Here is a 19,925-nt window from a genome sequence, read left to right on the forward strand (position 1 = left end):
TGAATGGCAATCCTAGTTGTGATCACTTTATGTTCTTGTTCTCATTTTGAAAATATCTCTATCCATATTCTGCAAATAATAAAAAAGCAATTGATACTATAGTATACAATATTACACTGGAATGTTTAAATGTTTCTTTGAGTGTCCTTGAATCTTCCTGCTACACTATCCTTTCTTGCTACACCACCAGTTTACTGTTTGGGGAGTCTTTGGGCCAAAAAACTGCATATAAATTTAACAAAATATAGCCAGCTTATCACTGAGCTCTACAGGAGAGAGCATTCTGCAGGCATCATCTCATTAGGAGATACCTTGCCTATGATACAGGAGCCAGCTTTTAGTGCAGCAGAACATATCTTTGGAATTCCCTCCCATTATATACCAGACAAGCACAGTCTCTGCTGTCTGGTGCCTGTTGAATACCTTCCTTTTCAGCAAACCTTTGAAGTGATTTTTTTTATCTCACTCTGTGAATATGTGAAATAATTTTCATTGTTTTGATACATGACATTGCTTTATGGTTTTGCAGTTTTCTTGTAAAACTGCTTCATGATGTTTTGTAGGAAGCAATGCATAAATGAAAGGAAAAACACGATTAATCAAATTCAATGCTTCGTCAAAATATTATGATTTTCCCCCTCCTGCATTTTCTGCCAAAGGTGCTTCTGCTGAAGAGGATTCTACTCTCACCAAAGCTGGAAATAAAACCAATTAGACTTATGTGCTGCTGTTTCCTGCAGTCTGAGATCCTTCAAGAAGGATGGCAGATGCTCACTGTCGGAGCAGCTGCTTCTGTGTGCAGAAGTTCCCAGGTTCAGGCCCCCGCATCTGCAGGGTATGGCTGGGAGAGAGAACCCTGCCTGAAATCCCAGAAAGCTGCTGCCAGTCAGTGTGGACAATACAGAGCTTGATGGACCAATAGTATGACTCAGCCAGTATCATGCATCTTCTTATATTCCTATGTATATTAAGAGAAGTGCTTAATGGGAAAGCGAGTGGGCTCTGCCTTGCCTTCACCTTTCTCCATGTGCTCCAAGGTGAGCCAAGTTCAGAGATGACCTTGGGAATTCCTGCTCTAGCTAGCCAAAGGTCGGCAATGTTGCAAGGGTGACTTTGTCTGTTTGTAGGTGAAAGGTGCCACCTTCCTCCTGCTGTTGCATTGCATGCCCTCTAGTCAATTGACTACTATTCAAATCCAGCCTACCTAACCAGCACTCGAGGCCAAACTACAGAAAAAATTAAATTAGATGGATGCCTCTTTGCACCTCACAAGCAGTTTTTAATTAACTAATTTATTAATAATATATATTTAAAATGTAGATTGCGACAGCTGGGAAGGGCTGGTAATTCACAAGACCATATGTAGTGGGATTTTAAGCCTTTCTTCCCCTTCTTCAGCACTGAGGAAACTCTTCTGAAACTGGTACAGTATTTTGCATTGAGAAGAAGTGCCCCCCCCCCACTTTGGCCAAGATGCAGTGACTCCCCTGCACACCCACTCAAAAACAAGTGGCAGTTTTTTTAAAAAAAGGATGGTTTCCCCCTTGAAACTGCAAATGTTTCACCTCCCTTCCTGCTACAATCCTAATAATAATATAACAAAAGCTGCATGTTAAGTTATGTCCAAATTAGTGACTTAAGCAGAGCCGTCTTTCCCATAGGGCTTAGTGGTGCGTTGCGCCAGGGTGCTGGCCTCTCAGGGGCACCACAATGAGTGGGAGAGCTGCGCGGTTTTGCTGGTGGCCTCCCCTTTCCCTGTATGCTTGCCAGCTGCGCCCCGTCAACCATAGAATCATAGAATCATAGAGTTGGAAGAGACCACAAGGGCCATCGAGTCCAACCCCCTGCCAAGCAGGAAACACCATCAGAGCACTCCTGACATATGGTTGTCAAGCCTCTGCTTAAAGACCTCTGAAGAAGGAGACTCCACCACACTCCTTGGCAGCAAATTCCACTGTCGAACAGCTCTTACTGTCAGGAAGTTCTTCCTAATGTTTAGGTGGAATCTTCTTTCTTGTAGTTTGGATCCATTGCTCCGTGTCCGCTTCTCTGGAGCAGCAGAAAACAACCTTTCTCCCTCCTCTATGTGACATCCTTTTATATATTTGAACATGGCTTATATTTATCACCCCTTAACCTCCTCTTCTCCAGGCTAAACATGCCCAGCTCCCTTATCCGTTCCTCATAAGGCATCGTTTCCAGGCCTTTGACCATTTTGGTTGCCCTCCTCTGGACATGTTCCAGTTTGTCAGTGTCCTTCTTGAACTGTGGTGCCCAGAACTGGACACAATACTCCAGGTGAGGTCTGACCAGAGCAGAATACAGTGGCACTATTACTTCCCTTGATCTACATGCTATACTCCTATTGATGCAGCCCAGAATTGCATTGGCTTTTTTAGCTGCCGCGTCACACTGATGGCTCATGTCAAGTTTGTGGTCAACCAAGACTCCTCAACCATATGGCTGGCGGGCATGCAGCTTGCCTCCCAAGCCTCCACGGGAGGAGAGCAATCCCTGCAGAGACTTAGGATGGAAGCTGCACCCCCCCCTCCATGGCTGGCAGTGCGCAGCTTTGGCCCCCCCTTATCCATTGTAATTTGGGGGCGCTGGGCAGATATTTGCACCCCGGTGCTGCATCTGCTAAAGATGGCCCTGGACTTAAGACACAGCAAAGTCCTAGAGCCATAGAATTGTAGAGCTGGAAGGGACACCCGCCCCCCCGCAATGCAGCAATCTTTAGCCCAAGATGGGGCTCAAACCCACAACCCAGAGATTTAGAATCTCATATTCTACTGACTGAGCTATCACATTGTCATCCCTTCTTACAGCTGGGTTTCAAGCCACATTTGCACAAAGTTTCATCTCATCAGAAAGCAGCTGAGGAGGTCTTCTACTGAGAAGGATGGCCTTTTTGGTTTCCCTGCCCCTACAGCCTCCCCCCCCAAACAAAATCTATCCACAAAGCTGTCATCTTTGCATACCTATTCAGCTAAACGTGCATTGTGCCAAGCAGCTGGCTCAAATGTTCATATTACCCTGCATCTGCTTTTCTAACCGGATTGGAGCTGGTTTGAGAAAAAGACAGCAGTATTTGTCAAGAATCTACAGGATCAATATGGATTGTGGCTAAGTTTGTGCGAATGTGGCTTCAAAATTTAGCCATGGGAGCCTGTTGGATGTGGAGTAAATGGAAATGGGAACTTGCATTTTGATGCAAAGATGTCTACTCTGATCCTTGAGCATAGCTGTCAACTTACAGATTTGAAAATAAGGGACCAGCAGCCAAAATAAGGGACCTGCAGCCTCACCTGTTTCAGGCACTCCAGTCTTCCTGTCCTCCTGCAGTCTGGTCAAACTCATGCTGGTAGCTTCGAGAACACTGTTCAACCAACTTTGTAACCAGAGGTTCAACTGAATAGAATCTGAATCACATGCACCACAAGGCCTATGCAGCCTCAACTTAAGATGGCTCCCCAGCCTGGCTTTGCACTGCAAAGTTTGTAGCAGCACGTGCAACAAAATGGCGTCCAGCATTCAAAAACTCCCTCAGCTTGCATTAACTAGCCACACACAAGGCATGCAAGCTCCGCCCCCAGTCATTCTTAGACTTCTTATTGGGTGAGTAACACAGCCAAGCAACACAGTTGGAGCCTCCCTCCTCCCTGGCTGGCAGGGAGGGAGGAAGAGGAGCTGCTTCCTTTGAAATTTAAGGGACATCATTTAAGGGACATTTAAGGGACATCCATCAATAAGGGACAGCAGCAGGACATGGCACTGGAATAAGGGACTGTCCCTTCAAATAAGGGACACTTGACAGCTATGCCCTTGAGCAATTCGGGAAAAGGGAAATCCCAGTACATACCTTTCAACATTTCATAATGACAACAGGGGTGTGTGTGCTTGCAGTAGCACCCCAATTCTCATGAAACACCAATTCTTACAGCATGGATTTTTGAGGGTCTGCTGGATTCACATCAGAGAGCAATATTGGTGGTGCTTTAAAAATTATATACGGTAATTGCACCGGTAGCTGGAAATGTTCCAAGGTCCATGTCCTCCTGGAAGCTGAGCTTGTTTACATGAATGAAGTGGATTCAGAGCTGGATTTACCAATGTCTGGGCCATAGGTGAAAACAGTTTACAGATTATCCCAAGGTATGCGGAAGCTTTCGTAAGTTGTGGGCAGATCATCTTTCTTATGTATCGGGCCCCCTATTCATACGGATGCAAAATTAATCCAAGAGTTCCACCCTTCTGGGAGCAGGGGGACACAAACAAGTGTCCTACATTATAGGCGACAATCTTCTAAATTGCAGGGTTGTCCAGTTGAGAGATTATGGCTGTGCACACATTACTTTTCATTCTGGCTCCAGTGCTCTCCCACTGCTGGTGTTTGAAGCCGAGTGCATAGGACAGTGGTTCCAGTGGCATAGCGTGGGGGGTGCAGGGGGGGCCGGCCGTAGCGGGCGCAACATCTGGGGGTTAGGGGCGCAAATCCACGGGTTAGGGGGCGCAAATTACTTGCCTTGCCCCGGGTGCTGACAACCCACGCTACACCACTGAGTGGTTCTCAAAGGATATGGCAGGAGAGGATGGCAAGTGTGGCAGGAAGATTCAAGGACAGTCAAAGAAACATTTAAACATTTCAGTGTACTATCCTATAGTTTCAAAATAAATCTTTTCGGATATACCATCAGAAACATTATCTGCGCCTCTCTTCAAGAGCATTGGCTACTCTTCTATGATTCTCCACAGCATATTGTTGTGGGCGGGGATTTTCAATTCCAACAAATTTTAAAGATCGGAAAAGAGAAAGTCTTATTTGTGTTGATGAGGAGATGAGAGCTTGTTTGTCTCAAATCAGACCCAATATAAATGAGGTTACCTAGAAAAAGCAAGCTCACATCTCTTAGTTTGTAAGGTACATATGTAAGAGGCTTGTTTACAACTATATTTTGGGAATAATTCATTTCTTATGTAGCTGCATTGTTTTATACTTTCTGGACGCCCCATGATCAAATTATAAAATAGTTGTGTTCTGTGTTCTCCAGCACTGCTAGTTTTTTCTTTTTCTTTTCTAATGTATTTCTTACCGATAAAACATTTGGCGTGATGCAAGCAATTTTTTATTCCGAAACTGTGGCCCAGAAAAAGAAAGTTTGAAAACTACTGGCCTATGACATTAGCCACAACAGCTAACAACATAATAGTTTTTAAAAGTTTAGGAGAGTTTGAATTGTTTAAAGTATGTATTATTTTAAGCTGTATTGTTTTGCTGCCCTGGGCTCCTTTGGGAGGAAGGAAGGGATACAGACATTTAATAATAATACTAAGACATTCCAGGATGGTCCCTTCAGCAAAATGGGTATAACAAAAAAGTCTGACATAACTTATACTTCCATCCACCTTCCTTCCCACTGAAAAATATGGGGTTTAATAATGATGGACTTTACCTACATTGGCATTAACAAAGTAAGTTTTAAATGTTTGCAAACTCAGAAAAAAAGTTACATTTTGTCATTTGCCCTTTTTTTTGGTATAAAATAAAAAAAACCACTGAAAAGTCTGGAGCATGTTATTTTTTCATGAAACTAATGAGACAATTACAAGATACTTACCATTGCGTACCTATAGGTGGCTCCCTCTTACGGCTTGATAGGAACCCCCAGAGCAAGAATTTCCTAACCGCGCCGCTGGTGTAGTGGTATCATGCAAGATTCCCATTCTTGCGACCCGGGTTCGATTCCCGGGCGGCGCAGGATTTTTTTAATTTTTGGTTTCGTTTTACTTCGCAAACACTATAAGTATATAATATTTGCATGCGCAAACTCGTGATAACAGTTTCCCACTTCTCCTCCTTTGTGTCATGCGCCTGCTTTGCGTCTATATCCGCTCCATGATTTTAAAGTCTACGTGCATATTTAGATGGGAAGAACCCCCACTTAAACCCAGAAGAAGGGCATTACTTTCGAGTATATACGAACGGGGAAAAGCTATTTATATTCAGGGCTCACCCCCATTCATTACATCCAGAATAACCTGTTTTCCAATACAATTTAGTTCTGTAGAGTATTTGTAAAGGATAATGCAAACCTATCTTACAGGGTTGTTGTATAGACAGTGACTATGTCTTTCAACACAAGAAAACTTAATAATAATAATAATAATAATAATAATAATAATAATAGTTTTTGTTCAGGGAAGTTTTTAATGTATGATATTTTAGTGTTTCCTGGTTTCTATGGAAGCCGCCCAGAGTGGCTGGGGGGGCCCAGCCAGATGGGCGGGGTATAAATAATAAATTATTATTATTATTATTATTAAAAACAATGTCTCAGAGGAGTACACCAGTTCACCGGCTACTGCAGCAAAAAGGAATAAAGAGCCCTGCGGACTAGCACCTTGAAATATCCCGTTTCTTTTTTGCAGCCGAAATGTCAAAGGAACCTGTAAGTAAGGCATGAATTAGCTACAGCAGCGCAGACACTTACTAGGGAGTAAATCTATGGTTTATTTGCTAAGTCCAAACACACATTCAAGAAGCCCACGCTTCCTATCGTTTGAAAATCAAGATTCCCTCCAGAAACTTGGTTTCCGGACTTTCTAAGCACCCGCTTGCAAAACCATCTATACCAGGAGGAGGGGCAGAAGTGGAACCAATACCCACGTTCCCCCCCCCCCGCGCTGCATTCTGGGAATCGTAGTCTTTTGCTTTGTGGCTTCATATAACTTCCTCGATCTCCTTCCCTCCCTCCCTCCCTCCCAGCAGCTCTGAGGACAAAATTCCCAGCCTGCAATCCTTGGGTGCGGGGGTGCGAGCCTCCTTAAAGGTAGACCTAGAGGACGAGAAGGAAAGTCCTTGCAGGCTGCTTGCGGATCCTGCAGCCAAACTGTTGCAAGGCGCCCTGCGGCTCTCCTTCTGCTCTGCAAGCGGCAAGTCCCTTCCAAGGACCCCCTCACCGCTCTTTTGCAGGATGAGTGCCGCGTTCGTAGCAGCGGCGGGGGAGAGGAACAAGGAGCCTATCCTGAGGGTCCTCCGGGACTACGTGAACCCCTGCCAGCCGCAAGTCCAGGTGCTGGAAGTGGCTTCAGGCTCCGGGCAGCACGCGGCCCACTTTGCCCAAATGATGCCCAACGTGCTCTGGCAGCCCTCGGATGTGGATCCGAAATGCATCGAGAGGTAAGGCGAGGCGTAGGAGCCTCGCTGCTGGGGCGGACCTGGGACGGATCGTCGGAGTGGACTTGCACGGGATTCCCCGCCGGTCCAGTCTGGACACGAGGAGGACCCTCTCTGCATCCTAGGTCTCGTCTGAAACGTGTTCTTGACGCGCTTCAGGCCTCATGTGCACTATATACATTGAATGCACGGACTATGCCATGTGGCTGGTGGGTGTTGCTCCTCCCACCCACTTTTCACAGCTGGCTGGCGGGGGCGGGAGTCTGCTCTGTCAGTGAGTTCCGTGCAGGAGACACACTGGCGAAGCAGCCGTGCCCGGCGGGATTGAGCCCCACCGCCACCACTACCCCGCCCATGACCTGACGTCACCCAATGACACCAGCAGATTGGCAGCAGGTGGGCTTGGTTAGGGGGAAAGGGATCAGCAGTTCCCCACCCACCATGGTGAAGTTATTGCATCCATAAGGGGATGGCGCTATGGCTTTCCGGTCTCTCCCCTTCTCTGTCGCTCCCCCACCCCGCAGAATGGACTTACAGAATCTTCTCTGCATTATAGACAATAGTTAAGAAATAAATGTCTTATTAACCTGTGCCCGCCTGTAAGACTAATGCTGGAAATTAATGGTTTTAGGGCTGTGGTCAGTATAAAATATTTATTTAAAGGGATTTAAATTAAGGGTGCCTTAAAACTGAACCTGGAAACAAACTGGCACCCAATGTAAGCGATACAGGATTGGCATAATAAGTCTGGCCTCTAGCTTCGTGGCAGCTTTGTTCTGTATGAAATGGTATTTTTGAGTTTCCTTTAAAGACAACCCCGTGTAGTGAGCGTTATTGTATTTGTTTGCTTGTTTTTTCTTCTTCTTCTAAGCATCTTTAACTGGTCTTAAACTGAAAGAGCATCTTGGAGGTTTCTTTCTTTTTTCCCTTCAGCTTTACAAAACAAACAAAAAAACAGATACTAAAAAAGTGATAACACGCAAGGAAAAAAGAGTGGGGAAGGAGGAGGAAAAAAGCAAACTCAAGCTCCAGCTTTTGAAGCTGCTGTTCTCAAAATGACCAACAGGGATGGAAGCAAATCCAAAAGCCTGGTGGAATGGCTGTTTCTAGGTGACAGTTGAGGGAGGGCAAAATAATGTAAAGCAGCGGTTAAAAAGTGTCCCTTAGATTGTACTTGAAAGTGAGCTTGTCCATAATGATTGGCCAGCTTCATGGTTAGTTGGTTGCTCTGATTCTTGCTACGAAGGCTGGTCTAAGTGGACCTTGACCAGGTCCAGCAAAGCATCTCCTTTGCCTCTAAACACAGGATCACTGAGCACTGCTCTGTTACACGTTAACTCTTCAGCAAATCTCAGTATTCATTCTGGTTTTGCAAATCTGAAACATATCCTTGGGGCAGGTGGGGCTGGGGAGGAAAGGATACCACGCATGGCTGAAGTCAGCCCAGCCCCTAGTTTAGGGGATAGCGCAGACCATAGTTTAGTGCCAGGCCTATAATTCTTTGAATTTAGTACCAAACTAATATTACATCACTTGTGTATTTAGCAATTGCTTTAGTGGTTGGCACTTTTTTGTTTTGTTAATTAAAGTAAATTATAGTCACAGAATCTGAATTGGGTTCCTGGTAGGATGGGTTGATGGGTACAGGGGCCTTACTACTTCATTCCCACTGCAGTTCTGATCCAGAAACAGCCCCCCCCCCCAAAAAAAAATCACACAGCTTGCTCTTTCCACTGAAATCAAAGTATCCATTGGCACCTAAAATGCACTAAGAACATTCATATATTAAGCTAACACTCTGAAAGACATGCTATAAAAGGGAAACAGGATAGGGAGAGGAGCTGCTGCTTAATTGGCCAATGGATGAGGACAGGTCAGCCTCCCCTTTCTAGTGGGGGGGGGGGAGAGACAGCCTCGCAGTGGCCCTTTTCATTTTAAAAGTGTTTATGAAAGCTGTGGATGGCAAGTGTGATCTGGGAAGAGGCATTCTGTCTGTGAGAAGCCCCTCTTTAAGGGCAACGTTGGCTGCTTTTTCCTTTTTTTAGGAAAGCTGTGGGTCATTTCCCCCCATGCACAATTTACGCAGGTTTAATTGATTAATTGGAAGGGTTCTTCTGAACTCTTCAGCAGCTTTGCTGGTAACACAACCAACCTCCTTTGCACTTCATTTATCGGCTAGATTTGCTTTATGCTTTCAACTGGTTGGTTTGGTAGTGCAATGAAGCCATTTTAGGAATGGGCCTTTAGCTCAGTGTCAGGATTATCTGCCTTGCATGCAGAAGGCCCCAGGTTCAGTCCCCGGCATCTCCAGGTAGGGCCTTATGAAACCCCCAAAGAGCTGCTGCCATAGTTTGTAGAAAATACTGAGCTTGGTGGACCAAAAGTTGCCTCCTATGGTCCCACATTCAGACTGTGCAGTTAATGGACTGGTGCAAGGCCTCCTCTTTAAATGGCCCTGGACTTGTACCCCGGAAGGGCCCTGGACTTGTACCCCAGAGTCTCCTACCCTGATGGCACCCCTGTCCCTACTGAGAGCAAACTGCTGGTGCCGGCTCTACCGTTGACCCTTGCCCCATCTGCAGTCTGGCTCTCTTCCTTCTCTTTCTAGCATTTCTGAATTTATCAGGGCGTACCGCCTCCCGAATGTCAAACCACCCATTTACTTGGATGCATCGCGCAGCTGGGAGACGTGGGGCGGCTTGCGCCCGGACTCTCTGGACCTCATTGTCAACATCAACATGATTCATATCTCGGACATGAGCTGCACGGAGGTGAGGCCACACTCCTGTCAGCCCGCTTGGCAGTGAAAGCCTGTACTGTGTCTGCTGGGAAGTCAAGCCCACTGAGCTGAATGGGACTGAATTATTCTGATTTATTTACCCAACCTTCACCCTAAGGTGCCAGGGCAGGTTAGAACAACAGAAACACCATGCTAAAAACAGTTTGAAATGTGGTGCTACAGGAAGTTCTTGCAAAGTATGATTTTATGTGAATTTGATTGCATCCCAGGACTTATTAACAACCGCTGCGTTGCGCTTCCATGGAATCATAATATTATTTGTAGCATTGGATTTATGTCTCTGCAATAACCATTTGTCCACTCTGTATCATTTTCTTTTTAAAGTTGTGGACCATATGGCACCAAACAGGCAAGCCATTGTTCATTTCTGTATCTCTTTTAAGTTTGTAATGTTATATGTGGCAAAAGAAAGCAATTTATTAAAATTTAAAACGCAATCACAGGAATAAGGTAAGGCCCTAAAATATCCATCTAGGGTGCCAGAAGGGAAAAAGGAGCTTCTTCACCTCTTACTCCCAGGTAAGTGCACATAGTGGGAACGGGGAACTTTTTTCTGCCCATTTCTATCAGGGTAATTTGGATAATGCCTTTTGCCTGCCTGATCAAGGGAGAGAAAGGGGTGTGTGAATGAAGAAAGTAGTCAGCTGTACAAAGGTAAAATTTACATTAATGACTCCACCCACGATTGCCTTTGACCCCGCCCACCAGAATCAGACTGCCAAGCACCACCTGAGCCAAATGCTTGCTGGACCATGTACCTGGCCCAACACTGGCTCTCCAAATGCTGCTGAACTCCAACTCCCATCAGCCCCATCTGGAAGCGGGTATCAGGTTGGCAGGGGCCAATTGGATCTTCTTAAGTATGGATCTTCTCAATTTTATGGCCCCTTGGCTCAATGCCCTGTGCAGGGGAACCGCCTGCACAACCCTAAATCCAATTCTGCAGGTTGGGGAAAGATGACGCTAACTACCGTATTTTTTGCACCATAACACTCACTTTTTTCCTCCGAAAAAGTAAGGGGAAATGTCTGTGCGTGTTATGGAGGGAATGCCTACGGGTGGCATGCCTACGGATTTTCCTCCTCTAAAAACTATGTACGTGTTATGGTCGGGTGTGTGTTATAGAGCGAAAAATACAGTATTTTGATTTGACATCTTAGAAGCTTCCTGGCAGTAGGTCCAAATCATACCTAGGTAGCTCCTTAACTGGTTTCTACTGGTAAGCAACAACAGGCCATTAAGTCAGAAAATGCTTCTAAACTGGAAGAAAAAAGTGATTTTTAATTCCTTTTAAAGTCAGTAAGTGTGTTGCACTAAGAAGTAGTAGTAGATGCATGTTTAGCTGTGTGCTAGCAGCAGAACCTTGTACTCTCTAGTTACTTATGTTACCAAGCCTTGTCCATATAATCATAGACAGCGCCAAGAACCGTGGTACTTAACCCCCCCCCCCCAGATAAGATTTTAACAATCTGCTTTTAAATGAAGCAACATCCATTTAGACCAGGGATTGTCAACCTTGTCCCTACTGCCCACTAGTGGGTGTTGCAGGATTCTAGGTGGGCGGTAGGGGGATCTATGGCACAAGCTGAATCCTCCTTCCATTGAGCACTGGTGGGCGGTAAGGAAATTTTACCATCAAGAAATATGTGTTAGTGGGCTGTAGGTATAAAAAGGTTGACTACACCTGATTTAGATGGTCGATTTGAAAGTTCTCAGAATATGCTCAAATGATCCATTTGAGAGGGGATGAAAGCCAAAATAACAGTAGAGTAATCCCTTTATATCAAATGTTCTGTTAGGGAAAGCAAACTTTCAGGTTTGTTTGGGTTCTTCAGCAGGCTGCATGTTAAGCGCCCAAACAAAAACTGGAAGGAAGGAGACAAACCTTAGTTTGCTCATTGGAATAATGGAACGGGGAATGTGTTCTGTGGAGTTAAGGGTATTAGTCCTATCAGTCCCCACTTTTGTTTTTGTATTTTTGCTTAATCTTCAAGCCAAGAGTTCCTACCAACTCCTGGACTTTTTGCAGCCCAAATGGTCAGCTATGGCATTCAAGATTTTCCAGAAACAAATAGTCATTGCAAAGAGAGGGGAGTGAGCTGGATTGGGAGAAGGTTGAGTTGAGGGCTTTAACCCTTGGTCTTTGCTGCTGCCCTGATTGGATATGCCTTCTCCAGCCTCCCATCAGTGAGTTGCAATGAAGGCAGTTACACTTTCCTTGCTTTTGGATTTGAGTGGTCTCTGTGTAGCTAACGCAAGCGCCATCTTGTGGTTCTTGGTCGGATGTACTTCTAGCTAACAACCTTTCCTGGGCTGTTTGCTAATTTAGGGAACCGGCATCACCAATAGCAGAAATCTAGTGTGTTGCTCCCAGTTGCTTATACACCTACAAATGGTGCACCATACGGCCAGCTGAGGCTTTTAGTATAGCAGCACCAGGCCTTTGGAATGCCATTCCCTTTGAAATCAGACCAACACTAACAATTTTGCTGCCTGCAGAAAATGCTTCTGTTTTCCCAAGTGATTTTAGAGAATTAATTTGATTCAGTGTTGGTCATATCTCCTGTATCTTATGATTTTGTAATTTTATGGTGGTTTAACAAATGTATTATTACACTGCCATGAGACCTTTTTCAGTGATTTGTCAGGTTAGAAGTACACGCAGGTCTCGCTTATCGAAAACAATGTGTTTCCTAGAGATTTTTAGTTATGAGAGTGTTTGCATAATGAGTTGATAATTTCCATTGATTCCTGTGGGGAAATTTATAATGTGCTCATGCCCACAGAATTTTGACCCCCGAAAGCAAAAAATATAAAAAAATGCTCTCTGATTTTGTCCAATCCCTCCCTTCTTCCCTCTGTTCCTCAGCCAATCAGTAAAAGGCAAACAAGGAAATAAAAAAGAAATGTTTTGTTTTGATATCTGAATCTGTGGTGTGTATAGTAAGGTTTGAGTACTAATTCACTGTGTATGGATAAGTGAATTTTCACACGTTGAATGTTCAGAAAGCGGGACCTGTGTGCATTCCTACAAATAAACTGATGCAACAGTGAGAGAAATGCGCTCTGCACATGCTTAGAGGAAGCACCCTTGAGTCCATTTCCCTCACCATTGTTGACCAACTGCATCTATGGAGAGGAGGTAGTCTAAGGTGCCTCTTGCTCTGGAAACCAACCACAATTTTGCAAAACTTACATTGTCTTCTTTTACTATTCCGTAAGGAATCTGCAAGAAACAGAATTTAGATACACAGGAAAAATCCTACTGGAAAGATCAGTTGTCACTTTCTTGCTAATTTTTATACATATCCTGTAAATGCTTTGTGATTCTCATGAAATCCGCTCTTTCCAAATGAGCTTCTTAACCTATTTCTTTTGCATTTTGTTTAATTGTTCCCTGCCTCCCCCGCCCCCAACCACAGGGTTTGTTCAGAGGAGCAGGAAAGCTGTTAAAGCCTAAAGCAGTGATGGTCACATACGGGGTAAGCTGTCAGTCAGGTTCCTTGTAATCTAGATGCTGCTTTTGCTGAAGCAGCCTTTGTCAAGTGGGTGGCCTCTAAATATTTTGGGCCACAACTCCCATCAGCTCCAGGCAGCAGTTAAAGAAAACAAGAAACGTTGTGCAAAACTTGCAGTTCCTCCCAGCTTGCTAAATTCTCCCTCTGTTGTATGAATTTGGCTACATACAGATAATGCACTGGGAAATTTCCTTCCATTTGCAAGTAGCAGCAGAGGAAGGATCTTTCTCAGGACTTAAAAAGGAGTGGGGAAAATTATATTTACTTCTTTTAAAAAACCCTTGAATCCCCCCCCCCCCGCCCAGGTGCTTTTAATGCCACATGTAGTTTTGACCCTGGGCGTTATGGTACAAGGACCCTGAACTCCTTTAGATAATGTCTCCTTAGAACAGCCTTCCCTCAATCTGGCACCCTCCAGATGTTTTGGAATATAAATTGTAGGCTGAAACATCTGGACGGCACCAGCTCAGGGAAGGCTGCTCTAAAGTAACCAGAACGCATAGCTGCTGTTCTTGGGCCTCTGGTGGTGGTGCAGAACCTGTGCCAATCCAGATGTAACTGGACCACAACTCCCAACATCCTAGGCTGTTGGTCACTCTGGCTAAGAATGAGGGCAGCTGAAGTAACCACCTCTTGAGGGCTGCGGGTTTATCCTTTGCAACAGCCTAGTGATTCTGTGTATAGAGATTCATGTGATGTTTTGCTTCGGTCTCGGGTTTTTGGGGTTTTTTTGGAAGTTGGTCGCATTCGTTGCCAACAGTATGCCATGTCCCCCCCTAGTGGCAACCCTTGGCTCTGCGGAAAATCCAAGGTGCATTTTCTAACACTGGCAACTTTGAAGTAACTGGTTGCTGTTTTTTTTTTTTTTAAAGCTTTCTGTAATCTAAGCCCCCCATAACTTCTGAAAGCTTCATTAAGAGGAACGTAGCTGTCTCAATTCTTAGTTTTTTCCAGTTCTGAGTTAAGGGGTGGCAGGACAAAGAACCCACACATTATTTGATTTTTTTTAAAAAACAAAACACTTAAAAAAAATCATTTGATTGTTTGATATCACTTTGTCTTAAACTGTTTGGTGTGTTTTCCCCCTGCCTGATTCCACCCCAAGCCTTATGCTGTGAATGGCTGCATCTACCCACAGAGCAACGTGGACTTTGATTCCTACTTGAGGCAGAGGTAAGGAGGAGCTAGGCCAAATCAAAGGAGTTACTCATAGCATATAAAGCCCTCAGCAGCTTTGGAACTAGTTTACCGTGCCCTCTCAGCTGTTTCCATCTGCAGAAAAGGCACTTTCAAAAGTCCTCCATAATGTTCATTCTGCAACTGCAAGGAATCTTCACTTTCAGCATGGCAGTAGGTACCATTAGGAACTCCCTGCCTGCTGATATGTCATTTTATCAGACTCAAAGATCTGTTGGTTTTTTATGTATATTTGGATGGTTTTATTTATGTTTTGGGGTTATCTTTGCTATTTTTAAATGTTTATTTTATACCATTTTATGCAAATGGCTTAGAGATTTATTTATTTTTGATTGAACAGTATATAAAATAAGGAAGAGTAGTGTGGCTCTACTCCTGAGTTTTACTTGGTTGACATCTGCACCATCCATTCAAAGCACTCTTATACCACTTTAAACAGTCATGACTTACCTCTAAGCATCCTCAAGATTGTAGTTCATTGAGTATTGTTAGGAGGTCCCCATTCCCCTCACAGAACTACAGTTCCCAGAGTTCCCTGGGAAGAGGGATTGACAGTTACACCACTCTTGACTCTGTAGCTCTGTGAGGGAAGTCGGGGTCTCCTGGCCACACTTGGGGAAGTCATGACTGCTAAAGCAGTATAACACTGCTTGGAATATAAAGCACAGACATGGCCCAATTCAGGCCATCGTTAGCCACACACGCAGAGCTACAATTCCCAGAGTTCCCTGGGAAGAGGGAGTGATTGTTAAGCCATTGTAGGCATCACCTCAAGCAGGTTTCTGACATGTGTGGATAGGAAACCCTCATGTGGAGGCAGCAGTGTTGCTTTCTGTATGGAAGGACCTCTTGAATGCAGTGATTAACTTCATTCTCTCTCTTCTCCCCCCCCCCCCACTCCCAACCACAGAAACCCAGCCTGGGGCCTTCGGGACACCGCTTTGCTGCAGCAGCTTGCTGAGATCAATAGGATGTGGTTGGAGAGGATGGTAGGTGGTCATAGGAACCTAAAGAATAGGTTTTGGGGAAGGGGGAGTGTGCTGCCCCACAACTGTTGTTTGGCTCCTATTAGCTCCGGCTAGCGTGGCTCAAGGATCTGGGAAGATGGGCACCTGTCAGGGATGGGTGTCAGGAGCATAAGTCACACGGCATTAGTAAAGTTGACTCTTTATTCAAGGAAGCAAGTTCTCCTTAGGAGGCTAGGAGTAATAATCACAGCAACTCTTCCCAATAGATCTTGCCCTAATGAGGCAGTTGCGATAACTGAAGGTCCCTGCCTTCCACAGCTCTCTAAATCTCCTCCTCCCCAGGGTCCTTCCCAAGCTCCTCCCTATTCTGGTTCTGGGAGACCAGTGGGGAGGGGATCTGGTCACAGCAGGAGCGGGTGACACCCTGACTTCTTCACCAGCCTGACTCATCTCTGCTTCTTGGCCCCTCTCCTCTCCAGTCTCCTCTTCTGGACTGCTCTCTGCCACAGCCTCTTCCTGCTCACCAAACCCTGTTGCCCCTTCATCTTCCGACACCTCCTCCCAGTTTGCTCCTTCTTCTGCCTCTGACTACTCTTTGTCATCCCACCACCAACCCCTTGGCTCTGAGCCTTCTTCCCCTGGGAGTTCCTTTGGGGTTCCCCAGCTGGTTTCTCCCACCACTGAAGTGTTGTTGGCCAGGTGTGGAGTAGCCCAGCCCCGCGAATGGCAGCAGGATGTCTGTGGGTGAGGGAGGGGAAAATATGTGTTGCAAATAGTTTTGGGAGGAGCAAATTTGTCTCTTGGCGAGTGCCTTCACTATGAAAACACCATGGCTGTGTTCTCCCTCCACTGGGAATCAGTTGCTGGGAACAGCAGCTGGAGGGAGTGTGTAGCTGAGGTTCTCCTGGCAGTCTTCTGGTTCGTCATGGTGAGAATGCAGGGCTGGATGGGCCTTTGGTCGGATCCAGCAGGGCTCATCTTGTAATGTTCTGAAGCAGTGTAGTAGACATTCTTGTGGGTCAGGTGTGAGGAACCTTTGGCCCTCCAGATGTTACTGGACTACAACTCCCATCAGCCCCAGCAAGCATGGCCAATGACCAGGGGCAGTGGGAGTTGTATAGTTCTTCAACAGCTGGATGGCTAAAGGGGGTTGCAGACTTTGGGCTCTTAAATTCCAGTGCAGCACTAAAATTTGATGTCCCCACATTCCATTCTTCAGCATTGTTCTGGCGCCCCTGCAGTGTGGCACCCAGTATCACTGCACCGGTTCCACCACCCTACAACAGCCTCTTCCAGAGGTTCCCCACACATGCTGGGCTCTCCAAGCAATTTAGGTTCCTGACCCTCCAGGGTTCTGAGTTGCATGGAGAGCCTAAGGAACTGCCTTATATTGAGTCAGACCATTAGTACACCCAGTTCTATATTGCCTGCACTTGACTGGTTCTCCAGAATGTCAGAAAGGGTTCTGTGCCAGGGATGCCCAGAGATGCTAGGGATTGAGTGTGGGACCTTCTGCATGCCAGGTAGATGCCCTACCACCGAATTATTGTCATTGTCTACAGGAGCAGGGCAGGTTTGCCGGTGCAGAAGTTCAGCCCCCAACATGTGGAGAGTTGCAGGAGAGGAGAAAGTCGTACAAGGGAAGAAGAGGGTCTAGGAAACGTGCCCCTCACTCTCCCCACCCCCTGCAAGGAGAATCTGGCTTGGAGGGGGAGACACCTGAAGAGGCCTAATGGTGTCTTTGGTTGAACTGTGTGCCTGCGTCCGTATAATGTGGCTGCCAAGTATCTCAAGTAACCTCAGGATTTTCTGCTTCCAGGTCGACATGCCTGCAAACAACAAGTGTCTTGTTTTCCGCAAACACTAAGCCAGCCCACCCACTTTCTCTGCCAAGGAGAAGGGACCACCAAGGACGGTCAAAGTGTCGTCTGCCGTCGCCAAATTTGCTCTGTGTCTGTCGTGCTCAAGCCCACCAGGTTTCTAGTAGCTTCTTCAGCTCCTGGGTGAAAATAGCTCTTGGTGAGATGGGAATGATGTCCTGTATGAAGATCTGCATCAGGAGAGAAAAGCCTTTACAGAGAATGGAGCTTTGCCCAAATGTTTCTGGCCAGTGTTGAGCTGGCACAGGGATGGAGGAGCTGCAGTCATCCCAGATGTGCTTGGACTCCCAGTTCCCATTGGCCCCCAGGCAGCACGGCCGGGGAGGAGGCAGGGATGGAGGGAACTGTGAGCCCAAGCACATCTGGAGGGCCTGCCGGTCCCCCAGCTAGCCCATTCATGCTTTGATTTTGGTATTTGCTGCTGGTTTCGACATTGTGGGTTAGACATGGGCATCCATGTACCCATCTCAAACCACCTTTGTCTCTTGTGCATGGTTATTACCTTTCGCCTGCTTCAGTGAAGGCTTTGTTTTCAGGCCTTCTTTGATGGAGACCTCAATGTCTTTTGACCCTGTAGCTGTGACTTTTGGGTTAAGAGGGGATTTCAGAGTAGAAAATATTACATAATATGGGAGAAAGGAAAGCTCAGAATGACACTTCGCCAAGTAACTGGAGGCTATCGTGCAGAGCTAGATGGATTTGATGACTAGTACTCTTTACAGTCCTCCTATTGGAAGAGGCTGGGACTATTTTCCTTTCCTCCCCCTTCCCACCCCGCCCTCCAAATTCTGCTGTGTTCCTTTTCTTCCCATGCTCCTTAGAGCAAAAGTCAATGCCACAATGTGCCAACAACCCACCCAGTAAAGGAGAATGGGAACTCTTTGGCCCTTCAGTGGTTGTTGGACTCCAACTCCCATCAGCCCCAGCGTCATCTGGAGGGCCACAGGTTAGCCATCTCCCTGGGCAAAATCTCATCAGCCTCATTACTCTGCTTATGAAAGGGTGGCTGTGGGGGAGACTTTGTTATTATTTTTTTTGGCGATATGTAGTCCTGCAGATTCCTCCTCTGCACTCATGATTAGGATTTTACACCACATGAATTCTGACAATACAACACCAGACACATCCAGATAAATGGCATGTTATGAGATTGCTGGGTCTGTACCATTTGGGACTGCAGGTGTGGGTTGCACAATTGAATCCCCCCCCCCATTCAAAATCTCCCTACCCAGGGAAAACTAGGATGTGAAGGGAAATGGCACTATGCTAGCCTTTCCCCCCAAGAGTTTCGTTTTCTGAATTCAAGAGAGTTTTAACAAAGTTGTTAAAATACTGGGTATTCAATCATGTCATTCCACACCTGTATTCTGAAACGCTACCACCCCAATAACATCATACCCACCTGCACCTGTAGGTTAGCTTACAGTCTAGCAGCTTTAACATGTCTTCAGCTGAGTAATTTCCCCCCTCTTTGCCTGTCCCAAGTGTTCCTCAAAAGAGGTAGCAAATCACTCCAGCACATCTTTAAAAAAAATATGTATGAAGTAATAGCTCCCTCTAGTGGTGATCAGCCACTAGAGCAGCAACAATGTATAGCTAAGGGCTGAGCTTGCGGGAATAGCAAGGAGGAAGAACTTTGCCAGGGAGATCTGTGTGGATGTAATACTGTGTGGACTCTGCTGCATTTGAGTGCAAATAAATATATTGCTTGGGTATTGCTTTGTGAGAAATGTATTCATTTACTGTACTCGATTGAAGTACCAGAGCTTTACTCTCCTACGTAGTATAGGTTGATGACAAGCAAAGCCAAAGTTTAGATTAAATATTTGTACCCCCACTTTTCTGTTATAATAATGTTCAGAGCAGCTTACATAACAAAGGAGTAAACCTTGCAATATGTAACCTGAGAAGATAAAATTTGATCCAGAATCCATCTCTGAATATAAGAGCCTACTGGATCACCTACTGGACCCACCTAGTCCAGTATCCTGTTCTGACAGTTGCCCAGGCAGGGAGACTCAAACAGGACCTGAGAGCAAGAGCACTCTCCGCTCTTGAGCTTCCAGCATCAGGCAGTCATCAGAAGCATTTTCTCTCCCACAGTAGAACCAGAAAGGGTTTGTGCAGACTTTAAGTGGTTGTTTTTCCGTCCATTGCTGCACACAGCAAAATAACCCCAAACTGATTATCCAAATAAGTGTGGCTCTGCATAGGATTGCTTGTGACTGGGAGGCAATTCTGCTTTGGCTAGCGCTGCTGTAGGCCCACAATATTGCTTTAAGACAGGCTGGGGATCCTTCAGTCCTTTGATGCTGCTGAACTACAACATCCACCATCCCTGGCCATGTGGAGGGCAATTTCCCCATCCCTGCCTTAAGAACAAGT

The 19,925-nt window shown here is 45.7% G+C and overlaps 1 protein-coding gene across 1 annotated transcript; it reads left to right on the plus strand.

Moving 5' to 3' along the window:
* Positions 1–6,731: 6,731 nt before the first annotated feature.
* METTL26 (methyltransferase like 26) lies at positions 6,732–19,255 on the plus strand. Its single transcript, XM_081888179.1, has 6 exons — positions 6,732–7,180; positions 9,786–9,948; positions 13,400–13,459; positions 14,601–14,668; positions 15,603–15,681; positions 17,480–19,255. Exons 1-6 carry the CDS (start codon positions 6,975–6,977, stop codon positions 17,525–17,527), a joined length of 624 nt encoding a protein of 207 aa, XP_081744305.1. The 5' UTR covers positions 6,732–6,974; the 3' UTR covers positions 17,528–19,255.
* The last annotated feature ends 670 nt before the right edge of the window (positions 19,256–19,925 follow it).

Source organism: Podarcis melisellensis, assembly GCF_964234715.1.
Source record: "Podarcis melisellensis genome assembly, chromosome: 14".
Taxonomy (NCBI): Eukaryota; Metazoa; Chordata; class Lepidosauria; order Squamata; family Lacertidae; genus Podarcis; species Podarcis melisellensis.

Bases quoted from the DNA above. Each gene is read 5' to 3' on its own strand.
- METTL26 (XM_081888179.1), top strand. From the start codon at position 6,975: ATGAGTGCCGCGTTCGTAGCAGCGGCGGGGGAGAGGAACAAGGAGCCT. The intron at 9,949-13,399 runs GTGAGGCCACAC...CCCCAACCACAG, and splicing joins CGGACATGAGCTGCACGGAG to GGTTTGTTCAGAGGAGCAGG. The intron at 15,682-17,479 runs GTAGGTGGTCAT...TTCTGCTTCCAG, and splicing joins GGATGTGGTTGGAGAGGATG to GTCGACATGCCTGCAAACAA.